General features: G+C 40.0%; 1 protein-coding gene across 1 annotated transcript in view; it reads left to right on the top strand.

Annotated features, from left to right (window-relative positions):
- Window positions 1-20,970, top strand: part of LOC118125616 (SWI/SNF-related matrix-associated actin-dependent regulator of chromatin subfamily B member 1) — a 52,856-nt gene extending 31,886 nt beyond the window's left edge. Inside the window, exons 5-9 of the mRNA XM_035184383.2 lie at window positions 6,742-6,869; window positions 6,987-7,153; window positions 17,087-17,277; window positions 17,485-17,616; window positions 19,891-20,970. Of these exons, the coding sequence (XP_035040274.1) occupies window positions 6,742-6,869; window positions 6,987-7,153; window positions 17,087-17,277; window positions 17,485-17,616; window positions 19,891-19,930 (658 nt within the window). The 3' untranslated portion in view covers window positions 19,931-20,970. The remainder of the gene's footprint in view (window positions 1-6,741; window positions 6,870-6,986; window positions 7,154-17,086; window positions 17,278-17,484; window positions 17,617-19,890) is intronic.
- The last annotated feature ends 417 nt before the right edge of the window (window positions 20,971-21,387 follow it).

The following is a 21,387-nucleotide window of genomic DNA, read 5'->3' on the forward strand; positions in this document are numbered from 1 at the left end:
AATTTCCAGGACTCATAGGCCTTATAGAGAGTCTTTTTGTGCTTTAGGGCAGTCTCTTTGTGCAGTTCTTGGACCTTCTCTGGTATTATTCTTTGCCGCGAGCCTGGTCTGTCTTGATGTGTGGGAACTGATTTACTTGTTGCTGCTGCTTCGAGTGACATTTTGTTTTACTTGCGTTGCTGATTTGACTATCGAACTTTTAATCGTTGGGTGTAATATGCAGTATGCCTGAATAGAACCTCTGCAAGTAGTCGCTTTAATTTGGTAACTGCTATTTCTTTAGCCAGACATTTACAAAACTATAAATGAATACTCAGCGTTTTAGTACAAAAACAGATGCAACATAAATATCATAAGTAGAAAGAAAAAGGCTTGACAGGCACAAATGAAAGAGAATGCGCTATAAGTGTGCTTAGCAAACTATACTAGGCAATTAAACAGTGTTTAGGCTCCTCAAAGACAACAATAAATAATGTTAGTTGCAACATGACACATATTTACCATTGGTCGTTATAATCATCAATCAACTTCTCCAAAGATTCCCATTTTGTGATCAGTATTGACTTTAGGACAGCAGGAAAGTCCCCAGCATTTTTAGTATTTACATGTGAAAACACTTCATTAGATTTGCATATTCATAGTACAGTCTATTTACTGTCTTTTATTCATGTCTCTCAGTGCATCTATCGTGCGTGCACCTTTGATGCGTTATCCAGTCTTGCCTGACGGTCGATTGTAGGTTGTTTTTCTTCGTAAGGGCGACGACGCGGGTCAGGAAGACGTTCCAAATGTAGCGTTGAGTTTTACTGTAACAGCCCCTGGCTGGCAAAGCATGACGCAGAGAGTTTCAGACTGATGCGTCACGGCTCTTTATTCAGACAATACATCGTGGCGCCGTAGAAACACCGTAAAACTAGAACGACAGCAAGTACAACATAATCATTTAATAAAAGACAAATACAACCGTTAAAATACCTAAACATCAGCTAAACAAACAAATAACCACGTGAGACAAGTTTGACGGGTTAATGTGACATAGCGACTCCTGTTCCGCGCTACCTGTAGCAAAGTGAATAAAACCTGCTTCCTACCTCATTCCGGCTCAGGGGTGTTAAACGAGGATTAAAATAGGTCCGTAAGGTAAGGAATCGCCGTGCAGCTGGCGTCCTGTCGCTTCCGCTGCTACCATCCTTAAGACGCAGCTGTACGGCAGGTGTTTTACATCGGCTCGGACCGGAAGCGAGGGATTTGGTGTGTATATTACATCTGTCCGTGCCGTGAAAGCTACAGGCATTTATGCGAGGTGAGTCGCTACGTTTAAAAGGACAACAAATTACTAACTTAAATAACACGATACATACTTGAACATAAAGTACAAAATAAACCCAACCCAAATAATAAATGAAACAATCTGCATAACCTACCAGGTTTAGCAGTCAGTTACACACTTATTTTCTGCGGAGAGTAAGAACATTTCTGCGCACATGTTAGTGAATGAGGCCCAATGTCTAGTACAGAAACCATTGAACCACCTGTAGCACCAGGTTTATATTTTGACCACTTTTCTTCAATAGATCTTTCTGAACCGACTTCACTAGTTTCGTCCTCTTAACCAACAACTTGTCTATTAGACTTCTCTCTCTCTTTCTCTGTCTCTGTCTCTGTCTCTCTCTCTCTCTATGTCTCCAGAGCTGCAGGATTCAGACAACAATAATTATTAATATGAACTTATCAACTCATCCAGTGGCTAAACCACATGGACGAATACCTAACCTTAAAAAATTTTCCCTGTCATGAACCTATGCTAAAACCAAAACTCTCTGTAACCTGCCACTAAGAACTGACCACATAAGTTCACCCCCAAACCAGTGCGACAGGCATCATGTGAAACATCCTCTCCCCTGGCTACATAACTGGGAATCTAGCTGTCTGTCTCAACCCTAGTATATGTGCAATAGTGTCGTTGGGAGATTTAAACACAGAGCCCAATCACTCAGCCAGGCAACCATTAAAATTGTGACCTACCTTGACAGTCACGGAGGTGTACCCTCAGTAAAATGCTGTGGCCATGCTAATACACATAAATCACATACTCAAAAAACAAACGACTCCATAAATGGATGCCGTTCTAATGCCTATTGGGAAAGCTGTTCCACTTACAAGGCTGCTCACTCACACCAGGTCAAGGCAAACACAAAACTGTTTCTCAGGCAGGTTAACAATGACTTACTTGTGTAGAAAACCCCAATCCCCACTGACTCAAACACTACAACAGTGAATTTAGGGGGTAGCCAGGAATCACCACAGTAACCAGTCAACTAAAGTGTTCGACCCACTAGCCACAGGCTAGTGCATCTAGGCATCCATGGTCGTTACACTACCCTATGTGCGGGACTCCCTCAAAACCCAATGCTTATTTTAGGCTACAGTTACAAAGATACACAGAAACAATAGTCCACACAGTCTTAGCAGGGAAAGTGTTCATTTATTTAACAAAACATAAATCAAAATGAAAAGGAACGATGTTACATGTCAGTAATGTAGCATGTGTGGGTGGGTGAAGGGTGGATGAGTGTGTGACAGTGTGAGTTAAAAGAGAACCAAACCACAACTAAACTATTTTGTTGGCCATGTGGAATCAGCTGCTCAGCCACCAAGAAAAAAGAAGAGAACAGAATGACTCAGGCATCCTTTTTATAATGTAGGTACAGGTGTGTCCAGCAAGCTCAGATGGTCTAGTCCTTCTGGAACTCCAGGATGCTGAAGAGAAAGACGCACAGATTAGCCATCATAATGTATATAATCCATCATTATATACAGTCTATGGACCAGGTGTAATGACATCTTGGGTGATCGGACTGCATCACTGTTGACTAAGGCTGGTTCTACATTCAAATTAATTATACACGATTGCTGTTTGTAAAGACCAATGGTAAATGGTTTTGTATTTATATAGCGCTTTTCTAGTCTTGATGACCACTCAAAGCTCTTTACAGTACAGTTTTACATTCACCCATTCACACACACATTCATACAGTGCATCTATTAGCAGCACTTTCTTGTTCTATGAGCAATTCAGGGTTCAGCATCTTGCCCAAGGACACTTCGGCATGCAGATGGGGAAGACTGGGGATCGAACTGCCGACCTTCAGGTTGGAGGACGACCTTTCTACCCCTCAACCACAACCGCCCAATGCGTTTCTGTTTTTAGCAAACCTGACTTTTCAGGTCTGTTTTGACTGTGTTTGTGTGGGTGTGTGAGAGAGATAGTGGGGCAAGAATGGGCTTAGCAAATCTATTCTACAATACTTAAAGGGATAGTTCACCGAAAAGTGAAAATTCACTCATCATCTACTCACCACTTTGTCGATGGAGGGTTGGGTGAAGTGTTTGAGTCCAAAAACACTTCTGTCTCAACAAGTCTCGGGTAAACTTTGTTTGAGCATAATCCAATACAATTGAAGTCAATGGTGATCGGTTCTTCAGACGTAATAAAACGACAGAAAAACATAACATGCCTCCATACTGCTCCTGTGGTGTCATCCAAGTGTCCGCAAGCCCCGACTTTCAAATTCGACTCGAAACAAGGTAATTTACACCGTGTTTTAAGCCTAAAAGTCCACAAAAAATGGCAAAGCTAGGGACGTTAGTATTTCCAACGGTCCCTGAATGCACCTCGTCGGAAGATATCAGAGGAATTTAGGAGATCAGTCAATCAATCAATCAAATTTGTATAGCCCATATTCACAAATCACAATTAGTCTCTTAAGGCTTTAACAGGGTGTGACATCCTCTGCCCTTAACTCTCAACAAGAGTAAGGAAAAACTACTAAAAAACCCTTTTAACAGGGTAAAAACAACGTAGAAACCTCAGAGAGAGCCACATGTGAGGGATCCCTCTCCCAGGACGGACAGAAGTGCAATAGAAGCCACAGGTAAATGAGAACATCAACAAGATAAGGGTATTTGCAGCATTGATTAGAATAAACACTTTGTAGCATAACTGAATGTCAATGAATTGATGGATTATTGTCAGTAATGGTCGAGTATCTGAGGAGAAATATTGTATATCAAGCAGTCTTGTTGTAATCATAGTCCATGGTCAGCAGCCACCACGATCATGATCCACCATCAAGATCGGATGCTACTATAGTCCACAGTCATTGTCCACTTCCGCCATTAGGATCCACCATCAGCTTGATCGTGGTCCACCACCACTATCAAATGCCAGCACGATACAGAATCCGCCATACAGGATCCACCATTACAATCACGATCTCTGATACGTGATCCACCATCATAATCCACGATGTGGCCGCAGCCGCAGCCCTGGATCTGCGGACGATAAGGCAAAGGGACTCCGGGGAAGAAGTCAAGTCAGTAACATGTATTGATGAGATATTCATTTCTTTGATGTGATAAGGATGGAGAAGAGGAAGGAGAAGCTGGGAAGAGAAATTTGTTTTAAGTGAGAATTAAAGGACAAATCGGGTCAAAGATCACTCCCAAGTTCCTGACTGTTTCATTGGAAGCAAGGGCAATGTCGTCTAGAGCAGCTATATCATTAGATAATGTATCTCTAAGGTGTTTAGGGCCAAGTATTAGAACCTCTGTTTTATCTGAGTTTAATAAGAGAAAATTGCGGGTCATCCAGGTTTTTATGTCCTTGAGACATGCTTGGAGTTTAGTCAATTGATTACACTGTTCAGGTTTTATTGACAAGTATAACTGGGTGTCATCCGCATAGCAGTCGAAATTTACAGAGTGTGTCCTGATAATGTTACCTAGTGGAAGCATATATAATGAAAATAAAATTGGGCTGAGCACAGAGCCCTGTGGAACACCATGGTTAACTTTGGTGCGCACAGATGACTCATCATTAATTTGCACCAATTGGAATCGATCTGAAAAATATGATTTAAACCAGTTTAGGGCGGTTCCTTCAGTGCTAATTAACTGTTCTAGTCTCTGTAAGAAAATTTGATGGTCAATAGTGTCGAATGCTGCACTAAGATCTAACAGAACGAGGACAGACACAAATCCCTGATCTGAAGCTATTAGAAGGTCATTAGTGACTTTTGCCAAGGCTGTCTCCGTGCTGTGATTGGCTCTAAACCCCGACTGAAAGTCTTCATATACATTACTTTCCTGGAGAAACTCACACAGCTGATAGGCTACAACTTTTTCAAGGATTTTAGACAGGAAGGGGAGGTTGGATATCGGTCTGTAGTTGGCTAAAACCTCCGGGTCCAGGGTAGATTTTTTGAGAAGGGGTTTGATTACAGCTAGTTTAAAGGACTGTGGTACATATCCTGATGATAATGACAGATTGATTGTGCTCAGTAACGTACTATTAATGAGGGGCAGAATTTCTTTAAGTAATTTTGTAGGAATGGGATCTAAGATACAAGTTGTTGTGTGATCAGAGAGAAGCTGTCTAAATAATTGGTAAGATTCTCAGCTGTTTCTGAGATTTCTATTCTTGATAGTTTTTTATTAGTGGCATATATTCTGATGAGAAATCGAAGGTTATTAAATTATGGTCTGATAGAATCGGATTAAGTGGAAGTACTATTAGATGTTCAATTTTGACACCGTATGATAATACAAGGTCAAGTGTGTGGTTACAACAATGAGTAGGTCGGTGTACACACTGACTGAAACCAATTGAGTCTAGTACTGAAATAAATGCTACGCTAAGGCGATCATTATTATTGTCAACATGAATATTAAAGTCATCGACAATAATAACTTTATCTGTTTTTAGGACTAGGTTTGATAAACACTCAGGGAATTCCGTTAAATATTCAGAATAAGCCCCAGGAGCACGGTAAACTACAGCAAATATTATTGGCTGTTGGTGTTTCTTGGATGGGTGTGGCAGACTAAGAACAAGACTTTCCAATGAGTTGTAGCTTAGTTTAGGTTTAGGATTAATTGATAAACTGGAGTAAAAAATAGCAGCAACTCCACCTCCTCGGCCAAATTCTCGGGGAACGTGTGAATTTACATGACTGAGGGGAGTAGATTCATTTAGGCTGACATATTCATCGGGATGCAGCCAGGTCTCAGTGAGGGACAATAAATCTATTTTTTGATCTGAGACTAAAATATTTACTAAAATAGCCTTTGATGATAGTGATCTTATGTTTAAAAGTCCACATTTAAAAGTCTTTGTTTGTTGTGTTGTTGCAGAGGTTGTGTTAATTTTTATCAGTTTTTTGTGTAGAATTCTCCTGTTAATGTTTGATTTAAATAATTTAATGGGACGGTGGACAGACACAGTCTCTATGGGGTTGTGGTTGTGTGACTGATCCAGAGGGAGTGCAGAGAAGTGTTTAGCACTGCAGCTCTGCTTCCTGGTCCCAACTCTGGGTTGTCATTTTATAGACTGAGTAATATTCCTAGGTAAGAGAGCTGCCCCATCCCAAGTGGGATGAACGCCGTCTCTCCTAACAAGACCAGGTTTCCTCCAAAAAGTTTGCCAATTATCTACAAAGCCCACACCATCCACCGAGATGAAATGTCAAGAACGTTTTTCTTTTCTGTAAAGCAAGAATGAATGTCCTTGTGCTCAATATGAACAGGATGAACAATTACTAAAACTAATTACACTTTTAATACACAGATGAGGAATTGAAAACAATTGAAAATATAGAAAAGCACAGATTTGAATTCAGATCAATATTAAGACTTTCTTGGTTAAACAATTGTAATCTAAAATTGTGTCTTGTGTCTCAGTTTTGATGACCATGACCCAGCAGTTATCCATGAGAATGCGGCCCAGGTAGAGGCTCTGGTTCCAATTCGTCTGGACATGGAGATAGAAGGACAGAAACTACGAGATGCCTTCACGTGGAACATGAATGGTAAATATGTCAATAAGCTTGCCAACATCCAAAATGTACAGCATTGTCTTGGAAATTTTTTATCTCTGTGGTAGTACTTTCTAATTTTGTTCTGACCTCAACACCCCACAAACCCAGAGAAACTGATGACCCCAGAGATGTTTGCAGAGATTTTGTGTGATGACCTAGACCTGAATCCTCTGGCCTTTGTCCCTGCCATTGCCTCAGCCATTCGCCAGCAGATTGAGTCCTACCCAACTGACAGTGTACTAGAGGAGCAGGCAGACCAGAGAATCATCATCAAGGTAGGTGCTGAGCCTACATAACAACAATAAACCATTTCGGTAATTTTTCTCTTTTGCTATTTACCCTTTAGAATGAACAATGAGAACAAAGAAGCAGCGTATTTTGTACTGAAAATGTTACCACATAATCTTAAGCTGCAGACTCTGAGACATAATAGCACATAGGATGAAAGAGGTATTAGTAGAATGGGGCTTACAGGAGGGCCAGCAAGTGGGCAGACCACAGGTCATGCATCCAACACAATAAAGGTTACCTAAGTGAATTATTGGACATGGCTTCATTGCTCCTGGCACAGGCTTCACCTGGCAATAGGTACATTTTGTTATATCTATTTTTCCTAGCTTCAGAAATAATGTTGAATTAAATGCAGCCCAAATTGGTGACTCTTTCACTTTGGCGAACTTGGAAAAAGGGAAAGGGATTGTTTTTAATAGTTTACTGTATTCGGGGAAAAAAGGGTGACTGGATTGTTGGCATCTGTAAAAAACAATAGAAGGGCTTTCATGTAGCCCCAGAAGCCTGAGAGTTGTAATGACCGTTTGTAGAATATCTGTCTCCTAGGTGGGAAATTTGGCTTGAAATCACACTGGCAGAGAGCCAACTAAATCCTCAGAACCCCAGGGATACTGTGATTTCACTCAAGTGAGGTCTGCTCCACAACTTTGTGCTTTACCCATGCATCACTGTTACTAGAAAAAACTACTCCAAGTCATTACACATGACCCGGTCGCAAAAAAGGTAGCAACCAACCAATGATTTGCTTCACCTTGTTTTTATCTTTTTATTCTATTTTGTTTTAAAAGACCTACACGTCTCTCATTTGCAGGCGAGTTGTGACAATGAGAAACTATCATTACATAACTTTCATTGCCTGCCTGAAACTAACCCTACCGACACCCACATCTCCATCACCGTCTGTCTGAACTCCATTCATAGTACTATCCACACCCCCAGCTAACACCCGCAATCCAATCACAACTACTCAACCATACGCGTGCAGTACAAATCCAACCCCTTTAAAAAAATAGGCAGTACATGGCCTGAGTGGAAGCATCTTTTTTTATGTGTTGGTCTGTGAAGCAGTCCAGCAGCCTTACCCTCGGCATCGGCGTCCATTCGTGTAGATTGTGTATTTCAAACATAGCGTCACAGAGTCCCAGGAGTTGCCGGCGTGGCAGGATAAAGCCAGCGCCTACCGATCTGATGGACTGACTGACCGACGGAACCGTGAGTCCATTCTGACTATGTATATAGCAATTTAATTTCATTGAAGTGTGAAAAGACTATCATTTCTGCAGAAGCTTTGATTTCCTGTTTGTGTATTGGGTGCCTGTGGTAAAACTCAGAGTGGACTTTGATTCAGCTTTTTTTGCATTTTATTTTGAACTGGACTGAACTTTACCTTTTGTGAATTTGTGAATAGGACATGGGGGATTGGACTCGGACATGGGGGATTAAAAAACCTTTTTATGCACGATCTCACTCATACACTCACACGCATACTTACAAACACACTCTCATGCTCAGCTGTGCTTGTTGCTTTTTAATATATGCACCTCAATGCAGGAACTAAATAATCTTCTGAATGTGCTGTTTTCGGGGTGATGTTTTCTTATTTATGGTTTATGTTTTGTGTGGGTTGACAGAGTGATTCCTTCTCATTAATAATATTTTTTTTGTCAGACAGGACTCTGACTGTCACCCTACTTTAAATGGAGGAAAAACCCAGTTAAAACCACTACAAAAAAGTGGATCCCCAGCTACGTGGAGGAAATGGAGGACACATTTATTCCTTCATTGGTTCAGCTCATGATCAATGAGATGTGATGCGATTGGAAGTGTACTCTTGGAAGGATTTTGAATACAAATTTCGGTCAGCCTTTTTATCAGAGGACTACATCGATGAGCTAGAGGACAGAGTAAGGACAAAGGTTCAAGGGGACAACGAAAGCATTTGTGACTTTGCTTACAGATAACGATCCCTTTTCCGCCGCTGGAGGCTAGATATCACAGAGGCAAATGTGATTCAACTAAAAAACACCCATCCACTGCTGGCCTGTCAGTTGAGAAGGAGGGTGGCCACAGTGGACAAGCTTATTAGGCTGGGACAGCAGCTTGAAAAGCATTGGAAAAAACAACAACATTAAAGTACTGTACATGACTCCCACTAACCGGTCCTGGGGTCTCATTTATCACCGTTGCGTACGCACAAAACGGGGCCTGAAACGTGCGTACGCCACTTCTCACGCAAACGTTGGGATTTATCAAAACAAACTTGAAGGGAAAATTTGCGTATTTCCACGCAAACTCTGACCCATGCGTACGAACGTTTTGGAGATGGGAAAGTGGCGACGCAGACGTGAGGTGGTGAACTGAAGCAGATTATTGATCCAATTCATCATTTACATTAAAACCAACAGCTTTAGTTGTGCTCGCGCGACATTTCTGTTCCACACGAACCTTTTAATTAAAAAATATATAAAACAACTTAAAGCAAATTACGTTCAGATTCCATTAAACAGCGGAGTTACAGAGCCGAGTCATTAATAGTTTTTAATAATATCTTCTAACACTGCGCGTGTATCATCAGATCACTGCAGTGAACGGGACTGTGCCATCAGGCACACAGAGCGCACTGGAGATCACTTACAAGAAATGAAGAAACTTTCCAAATAATATCCCAGAGGAGGTGAGGATCCACTGATGTGAGGGAATCGGTCCGAATGCTCTAAATAAATAAATACTGCCGTGACACTGGTGCGGGGTTCTGCGTGATGTGTGCATGCGAATGGAAGGATGAGGACGAATAGAGAGTTCAGCGATGTCTGATCAGCTGATATAGATTCTATTGATCTGTGATCTTTTTTTAACTTCAGGCTCCGTTCTTTCTATCGTCTTCACTCTCACACAGTGTGTTATCCACAGCAGCGGCAGAGTATCAGTGTATTTTCTTTATTAGTGACATCACTGCTGTCCCATGAATCGCTCTTCACCTCCACCTCACTAACAAACACCTCGATATCAGTTTCAGAAAGTTTCGCTTCTTCTTCTCATCGCTTGATGCCGCGACTCCGTCACGACTCACGGTGGAAACCCATTGGTCAGCAGCATAATTTAATATTCATGCCGTGCTTTGCATTGACCATTCATGGTTGAAAGTGGGCGTGTGGAGGGCGGATTTGGAGGCAGATCCATGTACGGACGTTTCCAGGTGGACTGTGATTTATAAAGCGAACATTGCGTTCAGGTGTGCGTGCGCACGGTTTTATAAATCGGAATTTACTTTGGCGTACGCCATTTCCGGCTTTTGGGCGTAAGTACACTTTTAGTATGAATCCTATGCAAAGTTTGATAAATGAGACCCCTGGACAGCTGCCTCAACTTTGCAACCATCCTCCAGCCATGTAGCAGAAAAACCACCCCGTTTTGCTCTTATACTGTCCCCAGTATAAGAGCAAAAATCCAAAGCCCATCCGACCATTTAAGCAGCAACAGCAGCAACCTTCTTCGAGATTGTCTACTGGAACAATCAACGACATCTTTGCTTCTCTGCTATCGATCCCCTTGGATCATGGAAGTCAACCCAGGCCAGCATTGATGCAGAGCTATCAGGTAATTGAAAGAGGCCCTCTTCCTTCAGCTGCAAGAAAACTGTAATATATGCACTACCAAGTTGGGATGCACTGAGGTACTCATCCTCAAGGTCTTTGCTACCCATAATGTGCCAATTTAAGCAGGGACCCTATCGGCTAAACTTCAGGTGATAAAAGATAGCATTGAGAAAATGAGTCATCGAACCCTCTTCATCAGCTTGGGCCTCCCCAGTGGTCCTCATCCCAAGGAAGGACAGAAAACCTAGGTTTTGTGGTAATTACATCAAACTTAATGTATAACCTACACAGATGCCTATCCACTACCCACCATCCGAGAGATATTGGACTCTCTAGCTGGAGCAGTGGTCTACTCCAGCATCGATCTGAATATTGGGTACTGGCAGTGAAAAATGGATCACGACAGCATTTACAAAACAGCTGTTTTGTCCCCTTGGGCTGTTCCAATCTAAAGTTATACCTTCTCATTAATAATATTTTTTTGTCAGACTGGACTCTGACTGGCACCCCACTTTCTAAATGGAGGAAAAACCCTGTCGAAATGGCCACAGAGTTAACAGACATTTATAGGGCCCTTAGAGACAGCTGCGCCAAATCAGCTGATCTCTTCCTACAATGGGATTACAGACTTCGACATCAGTAAAAAGGGACCAAGTATTGTCCATTCAGACGACTTCTGTTTACCCCCCATTGCCACTGAGGAAACTAGCTCATCGCTGCTGTCTGATTCGCTTGTTTTAATAGCGTCTGCAATTCTCCACAACTCCGCTGCACTGTAACACTCACTGCCATTAGGTCAATAGTTGAGATTTTACCAGTTGAAAGACCGGTGTAGAGTAAGACAAACCTCAGTTCATCCGCCTTGATACCATGTGGTAAAATAACAGCATATTGTTTTTGGTAGTGATATTTTCCTCTACATGCTTTCTCTCTCTCTCTCTCTGTCTCCCTCCCTCTCTCGCTCTCTGACTTCGCCTTAGTATAGTAGCCTGTTAATGTTGTAGCTGCAGCACAGTATGGGAATTTATTCATTGAAGGGGTGTTAATGTAAAATGATATTGCTATTTTTAATAAATCCTACTGGTAATTAAAGACAATGTTTCTTATTATTTCTGCCTATGTTTGTGATAACAGCTGGATTACGACACTCAGTACTGGGAATCAAAACTTGAAATTCTTTTTAATTAGATCTTGATATTTTAAAGTGATCACTAATTGGAAACTGTTTGACTCTTGGTCTCTGATACCAGGGTGGGGATAATATTGCCTACAGTGAGCATGTATAAAGTTTAAAGCATCAGTCCCATCACATAACGTTATGGAACTTCATGACAATTTTATTTACACTAACAAACTGTAATCCATAAACCAGCTTTGTGCTGTTCCTTAAATCGTAATAACATGTTCCAGTGCATAAAATCTTGTGATCAATGGTGGTTTGGACACACACCGAGGTATAATAGGAAACTGAGAATATAGTTTCCACCGACCCCCTGTAATAGAAAGTATCAATTCTTTGTATTTTGTATTGGACTGTAACATACTTTTCCAACAGAACATAAACAAAAACATGAATGTTTGTGAACTTAAGTCAAAGGGGGCCTGAACTACGATGCTGGTTCACCCTACTCTGATTTATCTCGGCGTTAAAAGTAAGTTGAGGTGGACAAACCCTGGTTAAGTGACTCTGTGTTTAACGGTACCACAAAGCTGGTTAAGAGGTTGGTCTGTTAAGTCCGTTTCTTGGAGTATGTGTCACATACAGTTCATGAATATATTCACTCCACACAAGAATTAAATGAATGAAACTTTATTTTAAATAACAATTTTTACTGTATTTTAACAGAGCATCTAAAAGAGTGTAAAAAGTGCAGGTACAGATGCAGCAGGGTGACATTTCTAATAAAATCATTTCAGCAGGAGAAAATGTAGTTCATGCTGTGATATGTCTGTTGGCCTTTTTTGGCACAAACTATAATAATGTAACAAAAGCCACAGGCACAAATGACAGTAAGTCTGACTGTTAGCTGTATTTTGTAGTTAAAATAATTTATGTTGTTCACATGTCTGTCCAGTATAGAGAATCTGTATGTTTCATATAGAACATGATCAAATGTATATGTTTCATATCGAATGTGATCTGGGGAGATCAGTGGATTCTGACTACCTCTAGACAGCCTCTACTGTGGATCGAGCCTCTCACAATCCTTGTTCTGATTTCGATTGGCTCCTCCGATGTACCGGCATTTTTTTCCGACTGGATTGTGTGCAGTGGGGCGGTGCTTAAACAGAGTTATCCATGAACAAAAACAGCTTGGAGCAGTTTTAAGTTGCAGCGTAAGTTGCCATTGCAGCACACCTTGGGTTAAACCTCCTTTTGCAGTACCGGTTAACCAGTTGTTCCCAACATCACGAAGTTTACCCCTGGGCTTACCTTGATAAGCCAAAATCCTCGCTCTGACTCAGGAGGAGAATTTTAAATTCTATTCTAAATTTTACAAGAGGCCAGTGTAGTGAAGCTAAAAGTGATCTCTTTTCCTGGTTCTTGTCCGTCCACGTGCCGCAGTATTTTGGACAAGCTGCAGTCTTTAAAGTCTTACTGGTAGAGCCTGATTATGAGGAATTTCAATATCAAGTCTGGAGGTAACAAAGGTGTGGACAAATTTTTCATCATCTTTTTGAGACAGGATGTGCCTGATTTTTTAAATGTTACGTAGGTGACATAAGGCAGTCCTTGAAATTAGTTTTTTAATGATCAAATTCCTGATGGTTCTGCTGGAAGCAAGGGCACTGCCTTCCACAATAGCTTTATCATTAGATAATGCATCTTGGTAATCATAAGTGGACAAATGTAAAAGCATGAGGATGCGTTTGAAATCCAGTCATTCAGAACACAAGTACATTAGCTCACACCTGGCTTTAGAACGCATCTCCACATTTGTTTTGAGTGACTACACGTGATCTGATCTCACTCTTCTGCTTTTCTATGCCACCATCTAGGGGGGTACGAGCACAACATAGAAACAAAAATAAACTGTTCCCTTCCCAGTCCCAAAACCAAAACCAGAAACACTGACTTATAATTGATTCTTGCAAGGGCTCACAAACACAAATAATTAATGCAGGGGGGAACCCAGGTCAAAACGACAAACAAAATATAGTTTTTACTCAAAAAGTAAATACTTACCCTACGTGAAAATTACATTACATGTCATTTGGCAGACGCTTTTATTCAAAGTGACTTACAATTAGTGCATTCAACATCTATGAGGGGCAATTGAGTGGTTCAGTATCTTGCCCAGGGACACTTCGGCATGCAGATGGGGAAGACTGAGGATCGTACCGCCGAACTTCTGGTTGGAGGACAACCACTCTACCCCTCAGCTACAGCCGCCCCCGCTAAAGGTTTCAGGACACGTGCTGCAGCATTTTGGAAAAGCTGCAGAGTCTTTAACGACTTACTGCTTGAGCCTGATAATAAGGAATTACAATAATCAAGTCTGGATGTAACAAAGGCGTGGACTAGTTTTTCTGCATTTTTTTAAGACAGGACATGTCTGATTTTTGAGATGTTACGTAAGTGAAAGAAGGCTGTCCTAGAAATTAGTTTTAAGTGATAATGAAAGGATAAATCGGGATCAAAGATGACTCCCTAATTCCTGTTTCATTAGAAGCAATGGCAATGTATTCTGTAATCTAGCGCAGCTATATCATTAGATAATGTATCTCTAAGGTGGTTATAACTGGGTGTCAACCGCATGGCAATGGAAATTTACAGAGTGTGTCCTGATAATGTTTCCTAGTGGAAGCTATATAATGAGAATAAAATTGGGCCGAGCACAGAGCCCTGTTCAACACCGTGGTTAACTTTGGTGCGTACAGATGACTCATTCATTTGCACAAATTGAAATCGATCTGAAAAATAGGATTTAAACCAGGTTAGGGCGGTTCCTTTAAGGCACAGTAACTGTTCTAGTCTCTGTAATAAGATTTCATGATGAATTGCGTCGAATGCTGCACTAAGATCTAACAGAACGAGGCCAGACACAAACCCTTTGATCTGAAGCTATTAGATGGTCATTAGTGACTTATGTCAAGGCTGTCTCTGTGCTGTGATTGGCTCTAAACCCCGACTGAAAGTCTTCATACGCATTACTTTCCAGAAGAAACCAACAGCTGATTGGCTACAACCTTCTCAGGGATTTTAGACAGGAAGGAGAGGTTGGATATCGGTTTGTAGTTGGCTAAAACCTCCGGGTCTAGGGTGGATTTTTTCAGAAGGGGTTTGATTACAGCTAGTTTAAAGGACTGTGGTACATATCCTGATGATAATGATAGATTGATTGTTTTCAGTAAAGTACTATTAATTAGGGGGTAGAATTTATTTAAGTAACTTTGTAGGAATGGGATCTAAGATACAAGTTGTGGGCTTAGATGATGAGATTATTGTGGTCAGATGATCAAGGGTGATCAGAGAGAAGCTGTCTAAATAATTGGTAAGATTCTCAGCTAATTCTGAGATCTCTGTGCTTGATGGTGTATTAGTGTCAACTGAGGGTAGGAGATGGTAGATTTTATTTCTAATAGTTAGACGTTTATCATTAAAGATATTGCTATTCAGGGATGGAGGAATACCGGGTTCGGTGGAGGTGTGACTCTCTGTCTGCCTGGCTACAGTGCGGACGAGAAACCTGGGGTTTTCTTCTATTAAAGTGGAGTAGTAGGCAGCTCTTGCTTTGTGGAGGGCCTTCTTATATGCTTTAACACTATCTTTCCAGGCTAGGTGATTTTCAACACAGATGTTGGAGCGCCACTTCCTTTCTAGTTTTCTTGACGCTTGTTTTAATTCATGTGTATTGGAATTGTACCACGGAGCTAATTTACTATGTTTTACACGTTGATTTTTTTAGAGGCGCTATGGAGTCTAATGTGAATCATAATGGGCCTCATTTACCAACATGTGCGAAGAAATGTTCTTACTCTCCGCAGAAAAAGGTGCGTGTCCACTCTCTGCATTTAGCATACTGCCACGCCTCTATTTCTCCATATAAGGACATCAGATTGTGATGAAGAGAGCGGTGTGCTGAATAGAGAAGTTATAAGAGACAGCCCCAAAAGGTAAAAAAACTGTACAATTTCACAAAAGCAGAAATTGTAGGTGTTGGAGGTGGAAGACACAAAAGACACACTTTTCTGGAGCGTGTCCTCCGGAGTGACGATGTTTAAAAAAATGTAACCTGGGCACAATAACTAAGGCGCTGAATGCTGTGTCCTGCACAGTGCTGAGCACTACATTTGTGGACATTTCTCTTAGATGCATCGTGACGCGGACGTGGACTCCGCTAATTTCATAGTTATTTAATACATTTGGTCAATGAATTAGTAAATTAAATTATTGCTGTCTATCTACTATTTTTATTTAAATAAATGGAATTTTAATATACCATGCATTTAGTTAAAAGGGTGTGTGTTTACATTTTCTAGGACAGTCGGGCCTTCATCATTTGTGCGTATGCATGGTCTGAGAAAGTTCAAAATTTATTCCCAGAGTACGAACAAATTTAGGTAAGAACATATCGATGAATCCCAGATTCGTGCTTCAAACGTTCGTACGCACGGTTTAAGCACAGATCTGTGCGTACCCACTGTTAGTAAATGAGGCACAATGAGTTTACAGAGCTATCGACAAGATGGTCAATCTCACTGGAGCTAGGGTTTTTAAAGAATATGTTGGTTATATCGATGACTAATACGGAGTTAAATGGAATTGGAATTATTTCATTAAATTTAGTTACAACACTATCAGGTAGACATCTAGAAAAGGTGTTTTTCATTAATGGCATGTAGTCTGATAATGAGAAATCGAAGGTTATTAAATTATGGTCTGATAGAATCGGATTATGTGGAAGTACTATTAGATGTTCAATTTCGACACCATATGATAATACAAGGTCAAGTGTGTGGTTACAACAATGAGTAGGTTGGTGTACACACTGACTGTGTACTGACTGTTTACTGTTATCATACATGTCTTTTTCTTTGATTTCTAAACAGATTTAGGCACATATTTATGACACTTTCAATCATATAATCAAGCCCTCAGGATGTGTAAGTCATATTGAATCTAAAGATAAGTGAATCATATCTTTTAAAAATGTTCTCCACTGAGGGGAAAAAAGGTCTTCCCCTTTTTAGAAAGTGATAGGGTTGAGACAGAGTAGAAGCCACTGGAAAGTTAAAACAAAGGGTATTAAATAATTATGTGGGTTTAAAAAAAACATATGTGTACATATGTAGATAATGTATTTCTCTATTCCTCAGCTGAACATCCATGTTGGGAACATCTCTTTAGTGGACCAGTTTGAGTGGGACATGTCAGAGAGGGAGAATTCCCCAGAGTCGTTTGCACTGAAACTGTGCTCTGAGCTGGGTTTGGGCGGGGAGTTTGTCACCACTATCGCCTACAGCATTCGAGGTCAACTCAGCTGGCACCAGAGGACCTATGCCTTCAGGTAACTCAGCACACACGGGTCAAAGAATATATTTAAAAGGTTTGCCTTGGATTAATTAGCTGTAGGAGCCCACTTTATCTAAAGGTTTATCTCATATATAGTGTATGTACTGTAGTCTTAGCTTAAACTCTTTTTTTTTTGTGAGCTTTTGTTTTGTCTGCTATGGTGCACTGATTCTTGACTGCCATGTTTTTAATTTTCCCACAGTGAGAATCCACTCCCCACTGTGGAGATTGCCATCCGCAACACAGGTGATGCAGACCAGTGGTGCCCCCTGCTGGAGACACTCACAGATGCTGAAATGGAGAAGAAGATCCGAGACCAAGACAGGAACACAAGGTGAGACAGTCTGATACAAATAAAACGTTAATGTCTTGAATATCTACTCCATTGTAGCTGCCAACGCTGCTGAGTTTTACTGTGCTTTCAGATACATGAACTCATTACAAGCAAGACAGAATACAACTGATCACCTTATGTTGTAATGATCTTAAGTACACAACTCAACAAAGCACAAAAGTGGCAAAATGTTAACCCAGAAACAGAATGTCTACTACAAAAACTCTCAAATGCCAAAATATTTAATGCAATTTTGTGTAACCAAACAATTGCTGGTGCTGCAGCAGGATTGCTAAATATAACTTTGCAGTCTAGTTTCACTGAAGTCAAATAAATAGTCCAACAAATAAGCAGAGTGACCAATCCACAAGACAGAAGTTAATTGGCAACAGAGGTCTGTTCCAGAAAGCAGGTATACAAAACTCTGAAATGGATACTCTGAGTTTCCATTTCCAAAACAGCTGATAGGAATCGGTTCTCTGACGTAATTTGTTCCCACTTGGCTGCTTGTAATTACACTTGAAATTATATGATGGTGTTTTACAATTGTATGGTAGCTTAACATTCATATTTTTCTATATTTCTATATATTTTTTTATATTTCTACTTATTACCGCTGATGTCTTGTTGCTGCTGTAATACTTCAAATTTCCTCATTGCGGGACTAATAAAAGACTTATCTTAAAAAAGCTATCATGGTAATATTTACAATTGCAAACCATGCAAAATATGTCTCTTTCTGCTATGTATATAGCAGCAAACCCAAAGTTATAAGGAGCATAATTTTTATATGATTTCTAAGCAAATATCTGGATGTTTATTTAATGTTAATTAGATAATGATTTTGAAATAACCATAATTAATCAATTAGATAATCAAACTGAATCTAAAAGCATGTGTATCATGTGCGTGTCTTCAGATTTTATTGAGCTGACTTGGAAATAGTCTTTTTTAATGCTAATTGTTGTAGTCAGGCGCAAAGAACCTTTATTTAGTGATTTTTGCAACATTACATAGGTGAAAAGGACAATCCTTGACATTTGTTTTAAATGTGAGTCAAACAACAAGTCTGAATCAAAGATAACACTCAGATTTCTGGCGGTCTCGCTGGAGGTAAGGGTGATGCCATCAAGAGTAGCTTTATCATTAGATAATGCATCTCTGATGTTTAAGGGCAAAGTATTAGAACTTCTATTTTATCCAAGTTTAATAACAGAATATTGTGGGTCATCCAGGTTTTAATGTCCTTTAAAACATGCTTAGTGTTAAGTTAGCTGATTACTTTTAATCTGGTTTCATACATAATGAATGTATAACTGGATATGATCCACAAAACAATGGAAATTTACAGTGTTTGCTGATATTGTTTCCTAAAGGAAGCACATTAGGTAAATAGAATTGGGCTAAGCGCAGAGCCCTTAGAAACTGTGGAACTGAAACCTAATGACCCTCATTCACCTCACAATAAACCCCACTGACACCCACTAACATCTGTGAAAGGGTACAGTGTATGTGTGTGAATGGGTGAATGTTACTTCTACTGTTAAGTGCTTTGACTAGTCAATACGCCTGTAAACTAAAAAATATCCAATACAGTCAATTTACAACTGTATTAATTCCTTGGCCAATGATATGATTTGCATAAAGGTTCCAGATGTTGGTGCATCAATAGCCAGGGACATTTTTTTTACAGTCTATAGGATTATGTAATGGTGAATTCTTTTTTCATATGCAACACTGGCTAAAATAAGGAAGTGAGAGAACTTACTGTAACCATAACATGGTCACAGCTTCCATGCTGCTTGCTACTCTTCACTAACCCTGTTGTTCATTGCATTTGTTGCGTTTGTTGTTGGTGATGGACATGACGCATCAGAGGAAAAAATCTGAAAGGCTAACACATTTTCTGGTAGTGGGAAAGGAGTCAATTGCCCATTTTAAGCAGGTTTACTCACATTTAAACAAAGACACACTACATTTTTTTGTGCTGTTTCGATCTGAAGGGTTAACTCAAAATTTGGAACAGATTCATAGGGTAGGAAATGTCTGTTTCCTGAGATGAAAACCTAGATTTCCTCTAAACTTGGAGTGAACATTCTGAGTTTTCACAATACAAACCTTCTGTAACACAACCCAAGACAAAGACCTTTATGCATGCTTTTTTATTCAGTCCAACTCATCCCTCTATTTAATATAAGTCTTCTCTTAATATAAATCACTCCTACAGTTTTTCCATGAGTCTTGAAATAATGTGAATAAAATGTGTTTTTCCAGGCGTATGAGAAGACTGGCCAACACTGCTCCATCCTGGTAGAAAGAGACATGAAGCAACAGTAGCTGACACTCTATTGTCTCTTTTTATTGTCAATCAATCAAGTTAAACACACTCACTAATATTGATTAAGTATATGGATATTCATGTAAGCATGAACACAGATGTGTTCAGTCTCCATGGGCGTTTCCATTGACTGAGCACAACACACACATCCATGCATTCCACTATTCCAATATAATGGCAGTGACCACAAATAACTCAATATATAGGAAACACAGAGACTTGTAGAAATACTTGGGTAATAATGGGTTTATTGTGAAACTGTAACCATTCAGAGGAAGTCAGCCTACTAGGTGTCCTTCAATGTGGCACTGGACACAGTTGCATTTACACAGCTAAAAGAATGTGACTATATCCGTCCCAGACTAACAGCAAATGTGGTCTGAGTGATTGGATCTTATATTCCTTCCTAACATGTCTTCGGTCATCACACTTGTAATTCGAGCTGTCCATTTATGACATCACTCAGGAAGAATGTGAATTCCCAGTCTGAACAGGGTCACAGTGACAACAGGGCCACTTCTTAAATCACATAAAACATCCTACATATAGGGGCTTTAATACATTTTATGAACCACATCTGTGATTAAGCTTCTTCTTCATACTGTGGCTGATGTCTTTACCTGACTGAAATGAGCCACCTGTGGCCCTGATTTGCAAGGCAGTTAATCAGAGAACTGGTTTGTTTTTAGCATGGAGACTGTGTTCTGATCTTGGTTAGTGGTTATGATCAGTCATGTGTGTCAGTGTCCACCTGCATGCAAAAACATAGGTAGCTTGTACACTGCACTGTACCTCATATTACATCACTGTCTGTGATTTGAGTCTCAATATTACAGTGTGCTTCGTATATTGTTAAGTAGAGACCATATTTTTAAGTGATGGTTTTTCAAATGGAACATCTCTGAAATTGTATGTATCTGATGTATTAATGCTTCTTGTTTTCTTTTTTTGTAAAATTGCTTACCTTTATAATGGACTCAATTTGTTTGAAAATAAAGACCATTTGTTGGGAAATATCTTATGTTAACCTGTGTGTTATTTTAATAGGGGTGGGAAATATTATGCTTTCATTCTGAGTTCCAGGCTTCAAAATTACATTGTTTACTCTTTAACATCATATTTTCCCATATTTGACATACAGGTAAAATGCTTGCTTTTTCCTGGTTTCCTTAAGTGGCACTATTATTTGTATAATGGAATCTATAAAGCTAATGTTTGCAACTGAAATTATTTGTGTGTGTTGATGTGGACATCACACACACACAAATATAATAATGCAAAAAAGTCAGGGTTGTTGTGGTATTATGTGAGTATTTGTGTTCAGAACTGATTTAAGTGAAGTCAAACGCCCCACTCCAGCCTGAATTGCAGTGAGGGGTATTGCGTCTAGGATTGGCAGCTCAGCTCTGTCCAGTCCCTCTGTGTTTTCTATC

Source organism: Hippoglossus stenolepis, chromosome 18, assembly GCF_022539355.2.
Source record: "Hippoglossus stenolepis isolate QCI-W04-F060 chromosome 18, HSTE1.2, whole genome shotgun sequence".
In the NCBI taxonomy this organism is placed as follows: domain Eukaryota; kingdom Metazoa; phylum Chordata; class Actinopteri; order Pleuronectiformes; family Pleuronectidae; genus Hippoglossus; species Hippoglossus stenolepis.